The following is an 18,427-nucleotide window of genomic DNA, read 5'->3' as shown; positions in this document are numbered from 1 at the left end:
TGAATATTTGTAAATGACACTTTCAAAACGTTTTCATAATTAAGATTTAATCTCTAATTAGTCTTCGTTTTCATTATTCTAGGAATAAGGTATATTTTCTGCTACGGCCACACTACCTTACCGTCTACCGGGCTGTTACCGCAATAATTATGGCAATAAATTACCGTCTAAATTACTGCATGAACTGGTGTGGTTACACTAGAGTTTACCTAGATATGTCGGTAATTATTGGCATTTACCGCAGCAAAAAAATATTAGTTAATAATTAATATATAATATGGTTTCTGTAATAATTCATCAAGGATTCTTTCGTTTTCAAAAGGATTTTTTCTTTTTGAAATCATCTATTGTACTTGTGAAATGATAAATTTTGTTTGATCCGACGCCACGCATCATTGTGTACATTGCGATATTTATAGTTCTTCTGTCGGATATCCCAAAGAGAAGAATTCCAAGAATTCCAAAAATTAGCGCCATCGAGCGCTTTTTCATTTGACCACTCCATGTCGGTCGATACGTGCGTCGCCGGTGAGCTCATATTACTCTGTGGCTCATATTGCACACTGGACAAACGGTAGTGTGTAAGTGTGGCCGCAAACCCAATAATTACCGCGGTAATCTTCTTTGATGTGCGAAAGAATACCGCCGCCGGAGCTATTGCCTACCGCCATTTGTCATATTGATTGGCATTGTAGAATTATGGCCATAAGTCGTGGTTACACCTAGGTGTTGTTAAAGTTGTGGCAATAATTATTGGCATATCACGGTAGTGTGGCCGTAGTACAGTATATTTTCATGTTGTGGTTCATGCACAGCAAAATCAAAAGACTCGTGTCTATACGGTCTACAAATTATGAAAAAATAAACTAATCAGAAATCTGAATTTCTGACTGACTATTGAATAGAGAATTGAGGTTTTTGATGAGGTTTTTGAGGTCTTGCAGTTGCAATTAAATTTATTTGGTTAATTTCTAAATACTTGTTAATTCATTCTAGTAAACGATAAATCCACATTAAAAAAATTACGTATACGCCTTTTGTGCTATTTTATAATCATTAATTGAGCGATATTTTCATAATTTTTTTGTTCTTATTTGATGACATTTTGTTGCTGTCTTTAAACAGTGCTGTGCAAATGGATGATACAGTGATTTCTCCAGGTAAATTATATATTTTTACAGTATTGTTTGTATTATCGTGGGCTGTGATAAAATGTAAGCTTGATTTTAGGACACAAAATGGGCGATTCCGCTTCAGAAAGTGATTCGAGTTCTCTAGACGGCGGAGCAATGTTACCTCCTAGCACAGTTTCTAGAGACCAGCTGCAAAAAAGGATTGAATCGTTACAGCAACAAAATAGGTAAAATTCTGAATATTCAATGTACTTACAAATGCACCTAATTTGCAATAAATATTTTTTCAAACTATTTGGCAAGGTCGTCAATTCACGTTATTCAAATCCATCAATTTTAATTCGAAGTAAAATTTAGTCTCGCTTAAATACTAAAAATGTATTACCACTAGCATTTATGAAAATTTAATATCGATGCATAATAATATACTTATAAGTTTCGAACATTCAACACACAATTTTTTCGTTTTCATTATAGAGGTTTTAATATGTATTAATTGTTCATGCTTATCCAAAAATTTATTGAAAAAGATTGCTATTAAATTATTACTTATACCAAATTAATTATATAACAATATAATAAAATATGTACCTTTGTGCACTGTTACTTCTCACATAATAATATTTTACCCTATATTACATTAATTTGTCTATTGAATGTATGATAGATATAGCACAAGAAATTTTTTTGCTAAGGTGGGAATGTGTGTGTCCAAGGTTACTTAAGCTTAAGGCCATGGTAAGGAAAATAATGTGGGTTCAAAATAATTTTTTTCTGAAAGTTTGCTTTACATTATTTCAGGGTCCTTAAGGTCGAACTTGACACATACAAATTGAGAGTGAAAGCATTACAGGAAGAAAATCGTGCATTAAGGCAGGCGTCAGTGTCTATAGTAAGTATCCTTTTCTAATCACAAACCATGCTTAGAAATAGTCTTTTTTTATGTCAGAGCAAGCAAAAGGGCTGGTGGGCCACCTGATGTTAAGTGGTCACCACTGCCCATAAACACTTGTAACACTAGAAGTGTTAAAGGTGCTTTGCCTTTTATGGACAAATAAGCTCTTTTCTTGAAGGCCCCAATGTCGTAGTTGTTCGGGAACTGATTCTTGTGATAGTAACCAGTTTTCATCTACTTTTAATAGATATTACATCTTTAAAATAAGTATTGGCATTTAAATGTTAATTTAAATTATCCTCCCTAAGTCGAAATCCTCATTGCTGAGGGTCGTGAACATTTAGGAGTGTTTATAGAGTGATTTCATAGTTATGATTAAATCATAATATTAATTAAAAAAATTGTTTTATCTAGCAAGCAAAGGCAGAACAAGAGGAAGAATATATATCCAATACCCTATTAAAGAAAATTCAAGCTTTGAAGAAAGAAAAGGAGACTCTTGCTCATCATTATGAAAGGGAAGAGGAGTGTTTAACAAATGATTTGTCTAGGAAGTTGAATCAGGTGATATATCTATTATATATTTTCAATTTTCAATATAATTGTCAATGTTAGTTACTTCTTTAGATTCATATCAGTCAATATGTGACTGAATGCTGTTAATATTTGATAATTGATATGTAAAAATGTAATTTGTACACATATTTATGAAAGAAATTTTTTTAAATAAACATAATTGTTGTATTGTATTAAGTAGTTACCAGACTATAAAGTGTGCATGATATGCGTTTATTTGAATTGTGAGCATGAGTGACTTCTTAAATTTATAACACCAAATTTTTATCATTTATTACAGTTGCGTCAAGAGAAATGTCGACTGGAACAAACATTGGAGCAAGAACAAGAATGCTTAGTTAATAAATTAATGAGGAAAATCGAAAAACTTGAAGCAGAAACTCTTGCAAAGCAAACAAATTTAGAAAGACTCAGAAGAGAAAAGGTGAATTGTAAATGTGTTTATTCTTGTAATATTTTTTTTTATAACTATAGTTCAATGAAATTTGTATAATAATTGATTAATTAGAAATAGGCTAAAAATCTAAAAAATATATATAAAACAAAACGGGTTGCACTCCGGGAGTGCCGGCAGAAGTGAAAACTTGATTATTAACGTTGAGCATGTTTGATATTTTGGAATGGTATCCGTCTTACGCTTTTTCGATCAGGTCACGTGTCCTGACGCGAGTTTAAGATTTTATACCCATTACAGAAAAAGTGCTCAACGCCGCTAAAGAAGTTTTCACTTCAAAAATTATTGCTAATATTTTCAGAATATTTTTAGTTATATGTGAAAATGTTATTTCTATTTTGTGAAATAGGTTGAGTTGGAGAACACTTTAGAGCAAGAACAAGAAGCATTGGTGAACAGGCTATGGAAGAGAATGGATAAGCTTGAAGCTGAGAAACGTTCCTTACAAATTAGGCTTGACCAGCCTGTGTCGGATCCCGCTAGTCCAAGGTAATATACTATCTTTTCTGTAACTTTTATTTGCTTGTATGCATCTTGTGTATTTTCTTTTTGAAGGGGTGGTTTCAGATTAGCATATTCTTCTGAGTGTATACTGTCGTTTTAGCATAAGCACTTCAAAAAAATGGACGCGCGTAAACGGTCATATTTCGGCGTTCTCGTTCGCAGTTTCGGGTCAGTGTTCACATGCACCCTAACAAAGAAATATTGCTATTTGCGTTACTATTCGCCATCAACTGAGAGGGAGATTCTATACGAGCTTCGAAGCACCTGTGCTATTAAATGCGCGCCTATACGTGCCTACGTACGTTTTCAAAAACGACCCGATACAAGCGTATTAATCGCTAGTCTGAAACCACTCGAAAATAACAGCTAATATTAACAATTTGAGAAGAATTAACAAAACATGGTGAAACATATTATGTTTTTAATCTGGTTTCATTTTAAATTAATGTTTTGTTGACGTTTTGCTGTATTATGAACAATATTAATTTGAATAATATTTCCATTTCCTGTTAGGGACATCAGCAATGGTGACACTGCATCAAATCTTAGTAATCACATTCAAACTCTACGCTCAGAGGTTGTTAAATTAAGGTAATGTATAGCAGCATATTATATTATTATTTTAATTTCATTTGCATGCAATATTCATATTGTTATATTATTTTTATAATAGAAAGGAAAGGTAGATATACTAAGTCTTTTTTAGGTAAATAGGAATAGCCAGGATTGAATATAATGTTTGATTACCTGATGTTTTATTAAATGCAAAGCAAATTTGAAAATGAGGTCTCACAAACAATGAGTATACATATAATTAGTGAATTTGATTGTAAGAAAATTAAAGAGAATATCACAATTCCTACGAGTTTGTTTTTTTTCTTAAGTGTAAGTCTGTTTCTAAATTAAAGTTTCGACAGTGTAATTATAATGTTACTTCTTTGGAATAGAAATCAATTGGCGGTATCTCAGAATGAAAACAAAGAAAAAATGCAACGTTTTGCCTTAGAAGAGAAACATATCCGGGAAGAAAACATTCGCTTGCACCGAAAACTGCAACAAGAGGTTTGTAGTTACATATATATTTTTTTACAATTCATAATTATAATATAATATTTTTCTCATAAATTGCATGTTAATTGAAAAATAGAAAAAAAAATGTGACTGTATTTAAAGATAATTTTTAACCGACTTCATTACTTTCTAAGGTTGAAAGACGCGAAGCGCTGTGTAGACATCTCTCTGAAAGTGAATCATCTTTAGAAATGGAAGAGGAAAGGCAATTCAATGAAGCTCTAAGTGTAAGTTTTTAAAATATATATAGCGAAGCATTGATGACTATAAATGTTTGTCTATGAAATTTTATGTAATAAATAATGTATTTCCGCAAAATAAGATTTTTTTTTAATTTTTGAACATTATTTTCACATTCTTTAAAACATACATTTTACGTTGAAATGATTGAAAATTGTGTTTCTTAATTTTTTTCATCTTTACTAAATATTGTAAACGAAAAAGTTGCATTATTACACTTTTTCTCTAATATATTTATTAATAACTCAGGCCCCGGAATCACAGACACAATAGAAAATCTATTGTGTCGTGGACCGATCGGGCCGTTCGGGCCTCAATGGGTTAAATATTTACTACAATATTTCTCAATAACAATAAAGAAAGTAAAATGTAACTGCAGAGCTTTGCGAGTCAATATTTCGTACTCGAACTGCTACATAAAGTTCCAGAACATTCTAGAACATTCTCGAACATTCTCGAATATTCTCGAACGTTATGGAATGTCACGTATGTTGTGTCACACCCCGGACACTCCATACAAAATTATCGTTTTGACCACAGATCACAGAAACTAGATATGGTTAGGGGGCGGGGCCGGTGTCGCAGCAATATGTCCAAAAAAATAACAAACTGTAGTGGTGCTGTATACGTACGTCACTTACAATCTAGTGTGCGAACGAATAGTCGCTCTCATATTTTTGTGTGATGACACGCACACAACGCGAAGTATTGTTTTGATTTTGTTTACTGCAGTTGTGTGCGTAAATTTTTTATGAGACATGGTTGTGGACTCAGCGCAAGCGATTGGCATCTCTCTAGATCTCTATGGTTTTGACAGTCACACTGTAGAGACTGCAAATGTGTGTGTTAACGCTTTATGGTTGGCACATTTGTGACTAGCTAAGCTTCGTATATTAACATTGACATGTATGTATATTAGAGATGTATGCTTATTTGTAAGAAAGCATCCCGATAGACCGGGAGATACTGACACAAAATTTCGAGTCATTTGTAACAGGATGGCGGTTCTACAGGGTTCTTAGTACGCAATGACAAAAAGAAAAATGATGGTGTGAACGCTGGTACCGGCGGCTTAGTCGCGTGGGCGTTAGTCGAACTCGTCGGAAAATAGCGAAAGTCAAACGATTTGTAACAGTATGGCACTTATTTTTCCTGTAAGTTTGAGGATCAACAAATATAAATACAAAATTTCAAAGATCTAGGTGTTGGAAATCTTCACTTATATAAATTAATAATAAATTTATTTTTCAAGTATGACAGCACTTTTTCCCCCTACTAGAAGTATGGCAAATATAATAATGGTCACATTTTATCAAATACTCTCCAAAAAGCCAAATGCAATACTGGTACAAAAAGATAGGCGAAATAAAAAAAAATTGCAGATTTTCGGCGGTATGGCGACCATTTGGAATCGTCCGAAAAGTATGGCATGGCGATTTTCGTAAATGGCTGCACGACGATGGTTACCTGTGCAAAAGTTAGCTTGGTACAAATGGTTGAATAATTGTTTTTTTTAAATCAACACATTCGCGTCGGTATGGCGGGCTGTAAGTCATACCGGAAAAGTATGGCATGACACTACCGCCTACTTCTTTTTTATGGGCTATCGGTAAATTCTAAAATTTTTGTGTTACAAATCGTTTGACTTTCGCTATTTTTCCGACGAGTTCGACTAACGCCCACGCGACTAACCCACCGGTACCAGCGTTCACACCATCATTTTTCTTTTTGTCATTGCGTACTAAGACCCCTGTAGAACCGCCATCCTGTTACAAATGACTCGAAATTTTGTGTCAGTATCTCCCGGTCTACGAGTATTACACGAAAAAAGGAGAAATCAATACTCAATTTATGACCACATTTCAAAACAAACTTTATTTTCCGACGTGTAGAATAAATACTGCGAAAAATAGTATAATTTTTATAAGCATTACAATATTCAATAAAATACCAGACGATTTCAAAGAATTACCTGTACATATATTCCGGACGAGGTTAGTAAACTGGCTAATCACAAAGCAATTCTATGATATAAGTGACTTGACAAATCAAAAATAGTAATTTAAAATGAATGGATATCATATCTGGACATAAATTAATATTTTAATCTTTTTCTGCTACTGTATTGGGATCTATAAGTGTTGTGGGATATAATATTGTATTTAATGTAGTTTATAATATATTTGCACGCTCAACTACGAGCAGAATGTTTAAGGATCTATATTATCTGTATAATCTACAAACATCTTTGTAATTCTACATTCTGCAAATAAAGCAATTTGAATTTGAATTTGAATTTGAATTTAGCGTAAAAAAAAAATCTGGTTTTTCTGATGAAATACATCCGTAAACAGCACAATATCTAAACATTTTCTACGAAAAACGATAATCACAAATCCAAAATAATAAAATTACTTTAAGTCAATTTGATTAATGTTGTCAATCTTCGTTGCGTATCGTCCCTGTAAAAAAATGTGGACCATTTTTAGACTGATCGTGCGGGGTGAGGTAAGTGTTTAATTTTGGCGGGAGGCGGGAGTGTCCGTTCTGTAGCGTTTAGCTACTAGCTACTATTATGTATTCTGTGCTGCTACGTTAAAGTTCCAGAACATTCTAGAACATTGTAGAACATTCCCGAACGTTCTGGAATGTCACGTATGTTGTGTGCAGGCGCGGTCGCGCAGCGTGTCGTCGCCGGGCGGGTCGCGGCCGCTGTCGCCGTACGCGTCGCCGCTGCTGCCGGCCGCCGGCTTGCCGCTGTCTAGACCCGCGCTGCATTTTAACTCGCAGGTTTGTTGTTCATAGATGTAGGGTAGACATATATAATTACTAGTGGTTCGCCCCGGCTTCGCCCGTTGTACATATTTCGCAATAAAAGGTAGCCTATGTCCTTTCTCGGGTATCAAAATATCTCCATACCAAATTTCATGCAAATTGGTTCAGTAGTAAAGGCGTGATTGAGTAACAGACAGACAGACAGAGTCACTTTCGCATTTATAATATTAGTATGGATTTTTTTTGGTTCAGAAGAGTTTTAGTGAGAAATGAATATTTAAGAAATATTTTATACAAAATAATGGAACCTATAGATAACTATCAAGTATCTTGATCAATTCTCTTAACTGATTAAAATTATCTCGAAAAATTTTTGTTTTATAGAATGTGACGTGGTTTGAACTATGTATATCCAGTTAAAAAAAAGTTTTTTGGATAGTAACTAAAAGCATTTAGTATGAATTAGTCAACTAATAAAGAAAGAACAAATTAACGATTCCAGTATTTTGACACTGCATCCATATTATTCCCTTAGAGTACTAAGTCGTCTCTGCCGTATACAACTTGCCGTTCGTGTTTTAGAACCATAGAAATCTAAATAACAAGACACTAGAACTGCTATAATGTCATAATTAGTAGGAAAATGCATACCGATGAAATGTTATTCCTTTATTAGTATAATTACAACTTATGTAAGAAATTCCGCAATGGGAAATGCTGAAACACACGGACACCATGTTTACACACATACGTCTCGAGAGAAACTGAACAGCGACGAACGCACTGGTTGCTTGGAAGTCACCTGAGTGGCGACAAGGTCATGCGCGCTTACGACTTCTAGTGTCTTGTTATTTAGATTTCTATGGTTAGAACTCTTACATGTTACATATGCAGGAATGAACTGCAAAATAATCGTTACATCTCCATTCAGCAGGCGCGTCGCGCCAGCGAGCGGTTCGTGAAGCCAGCTGTGCCGGGCGGAGGTGCAGGCGCGCTGCGGCCGCTCGAGCCGCCGCCCTTCAGCCCCGCGTCCCCCGCGCCCACCTCGCCCGCGCCCTCGCCCGCCATCACCCAGCCAGCCAGCCCCATGGACACGTCCTCGAAAGATTAAACAGCGATGACCGCGTTCCAAATTCAAATTCTGCTTTTTTCGCCACCCAGCCAGCCAGCCCCATGGACACGTCCTCGAAAGATTAAACAACGATGAGCGAGTTCTAAATTCAAAATCTGCTTTTTTCGCCACCCAGCCAGCCAGTCCCATGGACACGTCCTCGAAAGATTAAACAACGATGAGCGAGTTCTAAATTCAAAATCTGCTTTTTTCGCCACCCAGCCAGCCAGCCCCATGGACACGTCCTCGAAAGATTAAACAGCGATGACCGCGTTCCAAATTCAAATTCTGCTTTTTTCGCCACCCAGCCAGCCAGCCCCATGGACACGTCCTCGAAAGATTAAACAACGATGAGCGAGTTCTAAATTCAAAATCTGCTTTTTTCGCCACCCAGCCAGCCAGTCCCATGGACACGTCCTCGAAAGATTAAACAACGATGAGCGAGTTCCAAATTCAAAATCTGCTTTTTTCGCCACCCAGCCAGCCAGTCCCATGGTCACGTCCTCGAAGGATTAAATAACGATGAACGCGTTCTAAATTCAAAATCTGCTTTTTTCGTCATCTAGCCAGCCAGTCCACGTCCTCGAAAGATTAAACAACGATGAGCGAGTTCCATATTCAAAATCTGCTTTTTTCGCCACCCAGCCAGCCAGTCCCATGGACACGTCCTCGAAAGATTAAACAACGATGAGCGCGTTCCAAATTCAAAATCTTGCTTTTTTCGCCACCCAGCCAGCCAGTCCCATGGACACGTCCTGGAAGGATTAAATAACGATGAGCGCGTTCCAAATTCAAAATCTTTTTTTTTCGCCAGCCAGTATCCGCCAGGATCTTGGACACGTTTTCAAAAGCATTGAGCGCGTTCTAAATTCAAAATTAACTTTTTTCGACACCTAGTACCCGCCAGGATTTTGAACACGTCTTATAGCGCGAAAAATATTCTTTTTCAACAGTCAGGTACATGGATATATTTTCTAAAGACTAAACAGCGTTGAGCGCGTTCCTAATTAAAAAATTAGCTTTTCACCAGTCAGGATACGCGCCAGGAATTTGGACTCGACTTCTACAGATTAAACATAAGCATACAGAGCATTAGAAAATCAAAATTTGCTTTTGGTCAGCTGGCTTACCCGCGACGACTTTTAAATACTACAAATATGAACACTAGTACAAATATGAGTGTACTGAATTAAAAATTTTCTTTTTCGCCAGCTAGAATTATACCCGCAAAAGGTTATGGAAACGTGTGCTAATGAATTATTTCTATTGCATTGCAGTTTTACTTTTCCGCCAAATCAAAATAAGATCGTAGTACTTTTCATTTCGTCAGTAAGTTACGCTAATATGAATGCTGGCTGCAGTTTCTAGACGTCAAAAAAAGTACATAACATAAACTGCATTCTGTATACATCATTTTGTATCACACTTTGTCGATATTACCAATTTGATAATAAATAATCAGGCATTGTATTGCTATGATGCTGCCAGGCAAATCTATTGTGGTTTTATTCACGAGGCTCAGAACAAAATTAGGAAAACATACCTAACATTTTGCTAGTTATCCTTAACATTGAAGATATTTGTCACCAGGCTTTACCTTAGATATTTATTAAAGTCTTGGATTACCTATTCATAAGATGACGTTTTAACAGGTAAATTTTATTTTTATTTTTTAATATTTTATTTCCATAATCATTTCAAAATTTCGCCCAATAAGATTGATCTGAAATGTTTTCATTTATAATAATGAACGTTAACAGCACAATATTAATATGCAAAGACTGTTTATGGCTTTCTCATATTGTAACCTTGCTTTTTGTCTGTTTAATTGTTTATCTATACATAAGTATCTTAAATTAAAGTGTGTCTTGTGATCAAGTGTTGAATAATAAAATTGATCTTTCTAAATACCTAATTGAACGTTCTTTAAAATTGTATGTATTTCGAAATGTCGAATTTTTTAAAATTAAACTTCTCAAAAAATATATTTATGATTCTGTAAATTGTCGAATTTAAAATCTGAGTGTTGCAAAGCAAATGCACTTACGCAATATTTACCTAAATAATTTAAAATCGGAATCTTGTAGCACTATTGCATTACTTTATTATTCATGACGTCATTATATTTTTCTTTAATATCTTTTCTATAGTTATTTTTTGGATTGAGGACTGATAGATTTATGGCTGTGCGATATATGACAGGCGGGATATTTTCAATGTGTGCAAATAATATAAAAACAATTAAATTATATTAAATAACATCGACAATTACAAACCATTGTTCCAAGGGCAAAATGTACCTAAGCTCAAGGAAGCCTTTCATTTTACTTCTATTTATTTTATTTCTTTATTTAATATGTAGTTATAGTTAACAATTTTAATCGCTTATTTTCTAAAGAAAATTGGAGCTCTTTTTCGCATTACTAAACACATTGAATTGTCTTATTTAGGGTCCCATGTACGATGGCGTCATTAATGTTTGTTTCATGTGATTTGTTTTTGATACTAAATATATTTATTCTATTTTTGTTTAAACTTAGAGCTATCGGACATTTCACCCGTAATAATTGTGAAAAATTAAGGATTGGAAATTTAATTTCTATCTTATGTCATTGATCTGATCGCTTATCTATACGAATGCATAATATAAAGTATGTTAAATACAATCTTAGAAAATGAACGTTTTAGGGCGTTAGTTGGAAATAAATCCTTAAATCCTGAAACAGCTTTAAATGGGAGTATGTTTGCAGCTTATTTATTAATTTTCAAAACACTGAATTAAAAATAAACAGATAGGCGGTCTGATCAAAGGTTACTTAAATTATTATTGTTAATAACTCCTTGCTGCTGGTTACGTAGTACGAGCTAGCTTACGGCTTAAATAATATAGAAGTATTGTGTTAATACTGCAATTATAATGCGGCTATAAGGCGATACTTTGTAATTGTGCACACTATCTCTTGTTGCGTCCTCGTGTATAAACGGTGCACATCGCTCACTGCCTGTTTGATTTCGTACGACCCTTACAATGTCGCTTCTAGAAATTAAGGGTCTATGTAATGTTGGATATTAAATATGTGGCTTGACATGACCCTAATGCATTTATTGTTAATTTTATTTGTTTTACCAAAATAATAATCATTATTGGAAATGCACAGGCATTTTAACGTGATTATAGAAAGGTTTTAATTTGTTTTCTCTGTTTTTTTTTGTGATTTATATTTTACGATGTTTTGTGAAGGCTCAAGTACCAGATGCCTTTCAACAAAGTAAAGGGTCGTGCAAAATTGAAACTACTCAGAGGTTTTGATAAATAAGGCTCGTACAGTATAATCATGTTTAGTTAGTGTTGATCATTAAATATTGAGTATTATATTCGGGCTTGACTGTATGTGGCAGTGGGTTCTGTATAGACTGTGTTAATTAACGTAAGGGTTGTAGCTGATAAAAGATTGTAATCTATTTGATATAATTATCTCATCGACTATAAACACCACTTTCACCAAACTTATGTTATTAGTTAGTTATGTTGATTAGGCATTTGTTGTAATTCCGAGGAACGAAAGTGGTGATTGAAGGCTAACTCCATTCTATTGCGATCATTTTCACTTAAACAGTTTATTTTTTGTCATGTTATTAAAAATATATATGCATTAATTATTAAAAAGTGTTTTATTGATTACCTAACCCTTAAAAATGATTCTGTAATAATCTTACATTAAATGACCGATAAAATAATATAATCTCAGTATATTTTTTACATCATTTTTTGTCATCGACATCCTAGATAAAAATTAAAAAAACATCTAACTACTAAAAATTAATAAAGATAAAATGCATTGATCCCAATCACATGGCAAGGTATTTGCAAAAATGTTATTATATACATAACTACGTGGGTGTTTTTGTCCTTAGTTCAGATATATGAATGCCAAAAGCTTTATAATCTTTTTTTTGTACATAATATTATATACCTACTAGGTTTCCGCTTGCGACTTCGCCCGCTTAGTCAATGAAAAAGTCACGTAGTTCCCGTTCCCGGGGGATGTTCGGGATAAAACCTATGTTCCTATATAAACCTATGTATTCTATGTTCTTTCACAGGTCTCGAGCTATCTCTGTAAAAAATTTCATCCAAATCGGTTCATTGGTTGAGGCGTGTAGATGACACAGACAGTTAAGTACTTTCGCATTTATAATATTAGTTGAGATAATATCTATGTAGATGAGATATTTCATTTCTTATTGTTTTTTTTTATTGAACCTGCATAAAGTTAAGTACCTAAATTTTATTTATTTTTAGTTGTGGAAAATTGGAAGGAAAAAATATGAGGAAAATTGAAAAGTCGACTAAAAAGAGGAAACCACATCGTAGACGATCATTAGACACATTGCATAGAGAAATTTTATTTTGAAGGTACGTTGATAACTTAGATTTTTTTCTTATAATTGCGATACCTCTTTTACTCATATCATATACCAACTCAGCATAAGCGTTCAAGCCTACACAAATATCAAATGTAAACAAGTAAAAAGTATGAAATTTAGTTAAAACTCTAGCGATAAGTTTTACAATATTATAATATTGACAAAATAACAATGGTATGTCGGCGTAACTAAGTTGGACTCCGTCGGCATTCGGCACCTTTAATGGTCAGGGAAATAATCGTACTTTACACACGCATCGTAAACCTAAGCAAACCGGAGACAGACAGGACAAGGTGTATTTGCCTTGGTCGCTGCTAGGGTTACAGGTAATGTGATTTGCATAATGCCGCCCACGATGAACTTTTAGCAATATTAGACCATAACATTTTGTAACGTGACTGTTTTTTTAAGATTCGTTATCGATATAAACTGGGTTTAAGTAACTAGGAGCTCTACCTACCTACTTGTTCAGGAAGCTAGGAGCTCTATCTACTTGTACCTACGAGGCTACGTATCTTTTCTATAAATACAAGGTACACTTCACCTATCGAGATTGCTTGTAGAGACAAAATACATTTGGTTATAATATCGATCAAATTTGATCCTAGTGGAGCACGATCACAATAAATCAGAACATATAAAAGGATTTTATAAGATAAATTATACACACTTAGCTATCCTAAAACTTGGTAAACAAATTAGTCGTTTAAATTTTGTGAAGTTTTAAATGCTACACGCATGCTATTTAGGTAAGAGTGAGATTAAAAACCAGCCCCCCTATGCAAGTGGCTTTCTGTTAGCGTAGCGTTCAATAGAATAGACTACGAATGTATGAGATTGACGTAAGCTGTAGATAAACGTATCTACAGCTTACGTCAATCTCATACATTCGTAGTCTATTCTAGTGAACGCTACGCTAACAGAAAGCCACTTGCATAGGGGGGCAGATTGTACCCAACATTTCTTTTAAACAAGTAGGTATATCCTATATTGGATAGATATACTTATTTTATATACTTGTTTTTACTTCGTGACAATCAGTTCAATCACGTCTATACATTCGTCGCATACGTTAGTTTCAAAGCAAATAAGCGCCTTGAAAGCGTGTTTAAAGTAAACCGAGTTTGAAATTAAGATTCAAATAGAAACGTAAAGCGCAGCCCGACAGGCGACAGTCGTAAAACATAATTGTTTGCTAACCACGAATAGTTGGCGTAGCGTTATTGATCCTTCTAATAATTATCGAACACGTTTCATGTCACCATGTTTAAGTACATGTTTAAACATAAACGTCGACGAGCATGGCGGAGACACGTCATGCTTGTTTGTCGCTTGTCGAACAGAACCGTAGGCAAGCAGTAGGTAGAGCTAACAGAAAGGCCCATGATAATAATATCACGCTGTATAATAAGGATTCAAATGAGGTTTTTATAAGAGCAAACGTAACACGATAGCAGCGACATAATATCTACATAATATATTATATTACTTATTTACTTCATGAGAGATACTACCTGCCTGTACCTACCTATCATCGCTTTTCTGAAACTGAATAATTAATTTGACTTTCGAGTTCATTTCCTCATTAACAAACTTGTCCTTTGAAATAATTGTAGTGTTGGCACAACATTGTCGTGTAGGTATTACAAAAAATATTTAATCAATCGAGTTACATTGCTAACTTCCTTTTTCAATATTAATTCATACTATTTACACCACTTGTAGATTTATATAATTAAACAGATGGTACCTATTTGATAGTTGGTATATATGTATTGTTTTCCGTCATCGTAATTCGTAGGTACCAACTACCCAATAAATATTTTCTTTGTAACTGTTTTGGTGTTTCACTATTTTGTCAAGTTTCTAACATTATCGTCTTAGGTAAATGAAGCGTAAAACTTAACAATTATTATCGATGTAGGTACGTAAATGTTGATTTTCTATAAAGTCATTTATGAACTGTAATTTCTAGCAAGTTGTTAACCTATCGCTAATGGTAACGAAATATTTGCTTTTTTTAACGTCACAAAAAATTTCACGACACTTACCGATCGCATTTAAAGTCATCAAATATTTTTACCGCCTATTTAACTATACCGTTAAGTAGTCAATTAATATTTCAGATATAAGAATTCAATACTTCAATTGAAGAGCGATTAACGACACATTGTAGATCTTGCAATCTGGCTTAAAAAATATCTTCTTCCCGCAATATGTATTGTTCTACAGTTAATTAAAAATTAAATAGCTCTCAATATTTCTTAAACCATGCGAGAGGAGCGGGTGCATTATGGGAAAGCAACACGAAACATTTATACCTACATTGAAAATTAAAGTAGGTAGGTACCCAATGAATATACTATAATTTTTTATAAAATCGTATTTATATTTGAAATTTATTGAATATAAAAGAAAATAATAGTAGATGGGTATACCTATACATATTAATTTAAGTAGGTATCTATTAATGCTTAATAGATACCTACTTAAATTAATAGGATAATATATAATATATTATATATTATATATTATATATAATAATTATTTTATTACAGATAGTAAATTTTATCCTTTGATTGTAGCAATACAAGCTTCACGTGCTGTCCATATTATTTAGTAAATATAGAAGCTATTGAGGACAAATCACACTACAAACATGATTGGGCAATGTTTCTCGCAATACAATCTAAGTAAACAATACAGGCGTTTATTGCGTTAAATATTCGATCAGCAAAGACGAAATTTTGTTATGTCATGCCATTTCTATTTAAAAGATTGCCCATGTCGTGACAAACATATTTTTCATTTAGGCACAGGAACAGTAGGTACTTGCAAGTAATTTTACCTATAATTATAATGAACGATTGTGTAACTTAATCTCAAACCGTAAGATGTTTATTACCTACTACCAAACATTCATGTGGGAGATAACGAGACTAAATAGTATTTACGCCAAGGTGTTAATTTCAGGAGGTTAGAGTAGCGTGAATTTTATTTATATGGAAAGTTAATTCATGCCCTGCTAGCACGTAGTGTTTAAACGACAGAGTTAACATATACCTCCGAATAAACAGAGTTCCGTCGAGGCTTAGGTCTAAGGAGGCTTGTCACTTGGCAGTTGGCACCGGGTGCATCAATGTCATATTTTGTCGGCGCTAACCCTTTTATTAGCAAATGTTTCAGAAAAATGTTTTAATAGTTTGTGTGTAGGTAATTTTTAGACGAGGCACAGATCTTTTTAAGTATTTAAATTGTGAAATTTTGTGCTTATTTTTTATCACAATTATTTTAATAAAGCATATTCTGGTGAATTGTCATAAGATGATTTACCTTTATTGAATTCGCTGATTAGGATGCAAAAAATAACGAAGTCTTAGAATATCTTAACCAAATATAAACCTACAAAAAAGCACATGACATAATATCAATTGAAAACTAATTTTTAAGTAATTCAGTCTTGAATGATCTTTAGGTGCCTTATAAGTTATAATCTCTTTCAATTGCTAACGAAGCTATTTCAAAGCTATAATTTATATTCTAAGAAATATATTTCGTATCAAAATGTTTCGAAGGTTTCCAAAAAATAAATAAAAATCCGAAGTTTGTTTGCCGGGTCTAATGAAATATGTAAACTCGAGTAGATATTAAATAGAATTAGGTTCAGTAGTTTCTAAGAAAAGACGGAGAATGGTCAGGCATTGCAAATAGATAGATTAAATAAGATTTTAGATTATCATAATCCTTTTTCTTTTCTTTTTATAATTATTTAGTCTGTTATATAAATCTTGCGTTGCCTCAGAATAGATATACCTATTGAAATAAATCTAGTAGATTTGTGTGTAGAGATATAAAGGTAGCCTTCCTTAGTGTCCGGTTTAAAAACATACACGTGTATGTACACAAATAGATACCACATAGGTATTGCAATCGTCTATAACGGTCGAGTGTTTAAAAATGAAACGTTTCTGTTGAGAGCACTGAGCTCGATCGTTGTTTGAGGTTTCCTTTACCAATTAGCGCCCCTCGGCCGGTAGACCGTAACTGGGTGAGGCGGGCGAAGCGATGGAATGCTGACGAGACTTTAACCTCTTCACGGGAGGTATATATTGCTTACTTTTCGTCCGAAGTACACTCTATTTATTTTAAAATTGGACGTGTTCTTAAGAAAAGCTAGCAATAAATGTTGAATTGTAAACCAGTTTTATTTAAACAGACTATCTATTGACTGATGTGAAGTTCATCGGTTAAGATTATAAAAATGTAATGTGCCTATTTCCATTATAATTTGTATATTTATTTATGTATATGTTTATATTCCTATAGATTTATAAAACACGCATGACACAAGTTAAAATTGAGATAGGTAGGTAGGTACCTAATGTAACTTTATTTATGACGAATAAAGCAGTCATCAGATATTACAAGAAAAAACGAACCCAACTTTTGATGAGGTTATTGAGAGTGTAGCAATAATTGACTGCTGTTTAGAACATTACCAATAAGTAGGTTACACACGCATTGCACTCATTGTGAAACTTCAATGGTGTATGTTCCCGCCGAAATAGATAACAAAGGGTTAAATGAGTGTTTTCCTTACGAGATTTTTTACTCGGTACTTAAAGTTCTCAGGTATGGAATTGAATGGAAGTGATTAGATTATCGCTAATGATAAGCATCATATGGTTCTTTAGACTAATGCATTTATTGTTTTCGTATCATTTGTTTAGCTTTTAACACATTTAAAATGTGAAATATCAACAAAGTTTTCGTTACAAATATATACTTAGGTATATGCAATAATAAATTTTCCCACGAAAAATTTATCTGGAGCTTTCCACGATGAAAGTAAATTGATAAGATGACCTACTGAAAAAAAGGTAGAGCCAATAAAAAGAGTTTGATTTTATATTTATGTTACAAAAGTTAATTTAGTTAATTTATTTTTCTAACAACTGAAATAATTAATATACCTACCTATAGATAGGTAAGGATAGTAGGTAAGCACTTAAATATACAAAATCTCGTAAAGTGATTTGATTTTCATTTAAATTCTCTTAGTCAATGCACCCCTTTTATCTTTTAACAATATTTATTTTTGTGTTACTGTGATCATATGAATTTTGTTTTGTAAAAATCTTACCAATACAATGTAGGTATTGAGATGACTATTGTATATTTCTTACTTATATAAGTAGAAGTAGAATAGGTAGAGCTAAAATATGCTCTAGGGTGATTGC

The 18,427-nt window shown here is 33.6% G+C and overlaps 1 protein-coding gene across 3 annotated transcripts; it reads left to right on the top strand.

Moving 5' to 3' along the window:
• Positions 1 to 887: 887 nt before the first annotated feature.
• On the top strand, positions 888 to 12,426 carry LOC149484702 (coiled-coil domain-containing protein 6-like). 3 transcript variants are annotated; one of them, XM_089700942.1, is made up of 11 exons: positions 888 to 1,160; positions 1,231 to 1,360; positions 1,935 to 2,025; positions 2,443 to 2,592; positions 2,885 to 3,028; positions 3,408 to 3,547; positions 4,085 to 4,153; positions 4,510 to 4,624; positions 4,768 to 4,860; positions 7,544 to 7,663; positions 8,580 to 12,426. In XM_089700942.1, the coding sequence occupies exons 1-11, from the start codon at positions 1,136 to 1,138 to the stop codon at positions 8,757 to 8,759; spliced, it is 1,257 nt and encodes a 418-aa protein (XP_089557068.1). In that variant the 5' UTR covers positions 888 to 1,135; the 3' UTR covers positions 8,760 to 12,426. The 3 variants fall into 3 exon arrangements, with proteins under 3 accessions (XP_089557068.1, XP_089557067.1, XP_089557066.1); XM_089700941.1 differs by having other exon boundaries at positions 889 to 1,160; positions 4,076 to 4,153; positions 8,583 to 12,426; XM_089700940.1 differs by having other exon boundaries at positions 889 to 1,160; positions 4,076 to 4,153.
• Positions 12,427 to 18,427: the final 6,001 nt, after the last annotated feature.

The sequence above is a fragment of the Colias philodice genome, chromosome 11 (genome assembly GCF_061535455.1).
Source record: "Colias philodice isolate Cphi_HAF_F1 chromosome 11, ilColPhil1 Martin Lab GWU primary, whole genome shotgun sequence".
NCBI lineage: Eukaryota > Metazoa > Arthropoda > Insecta > Lepidoptera > Pieridae > Colias > Colias philodice.
This window is presented reverse-complemented; position numbering and strand designations above follow the sequence as displayed.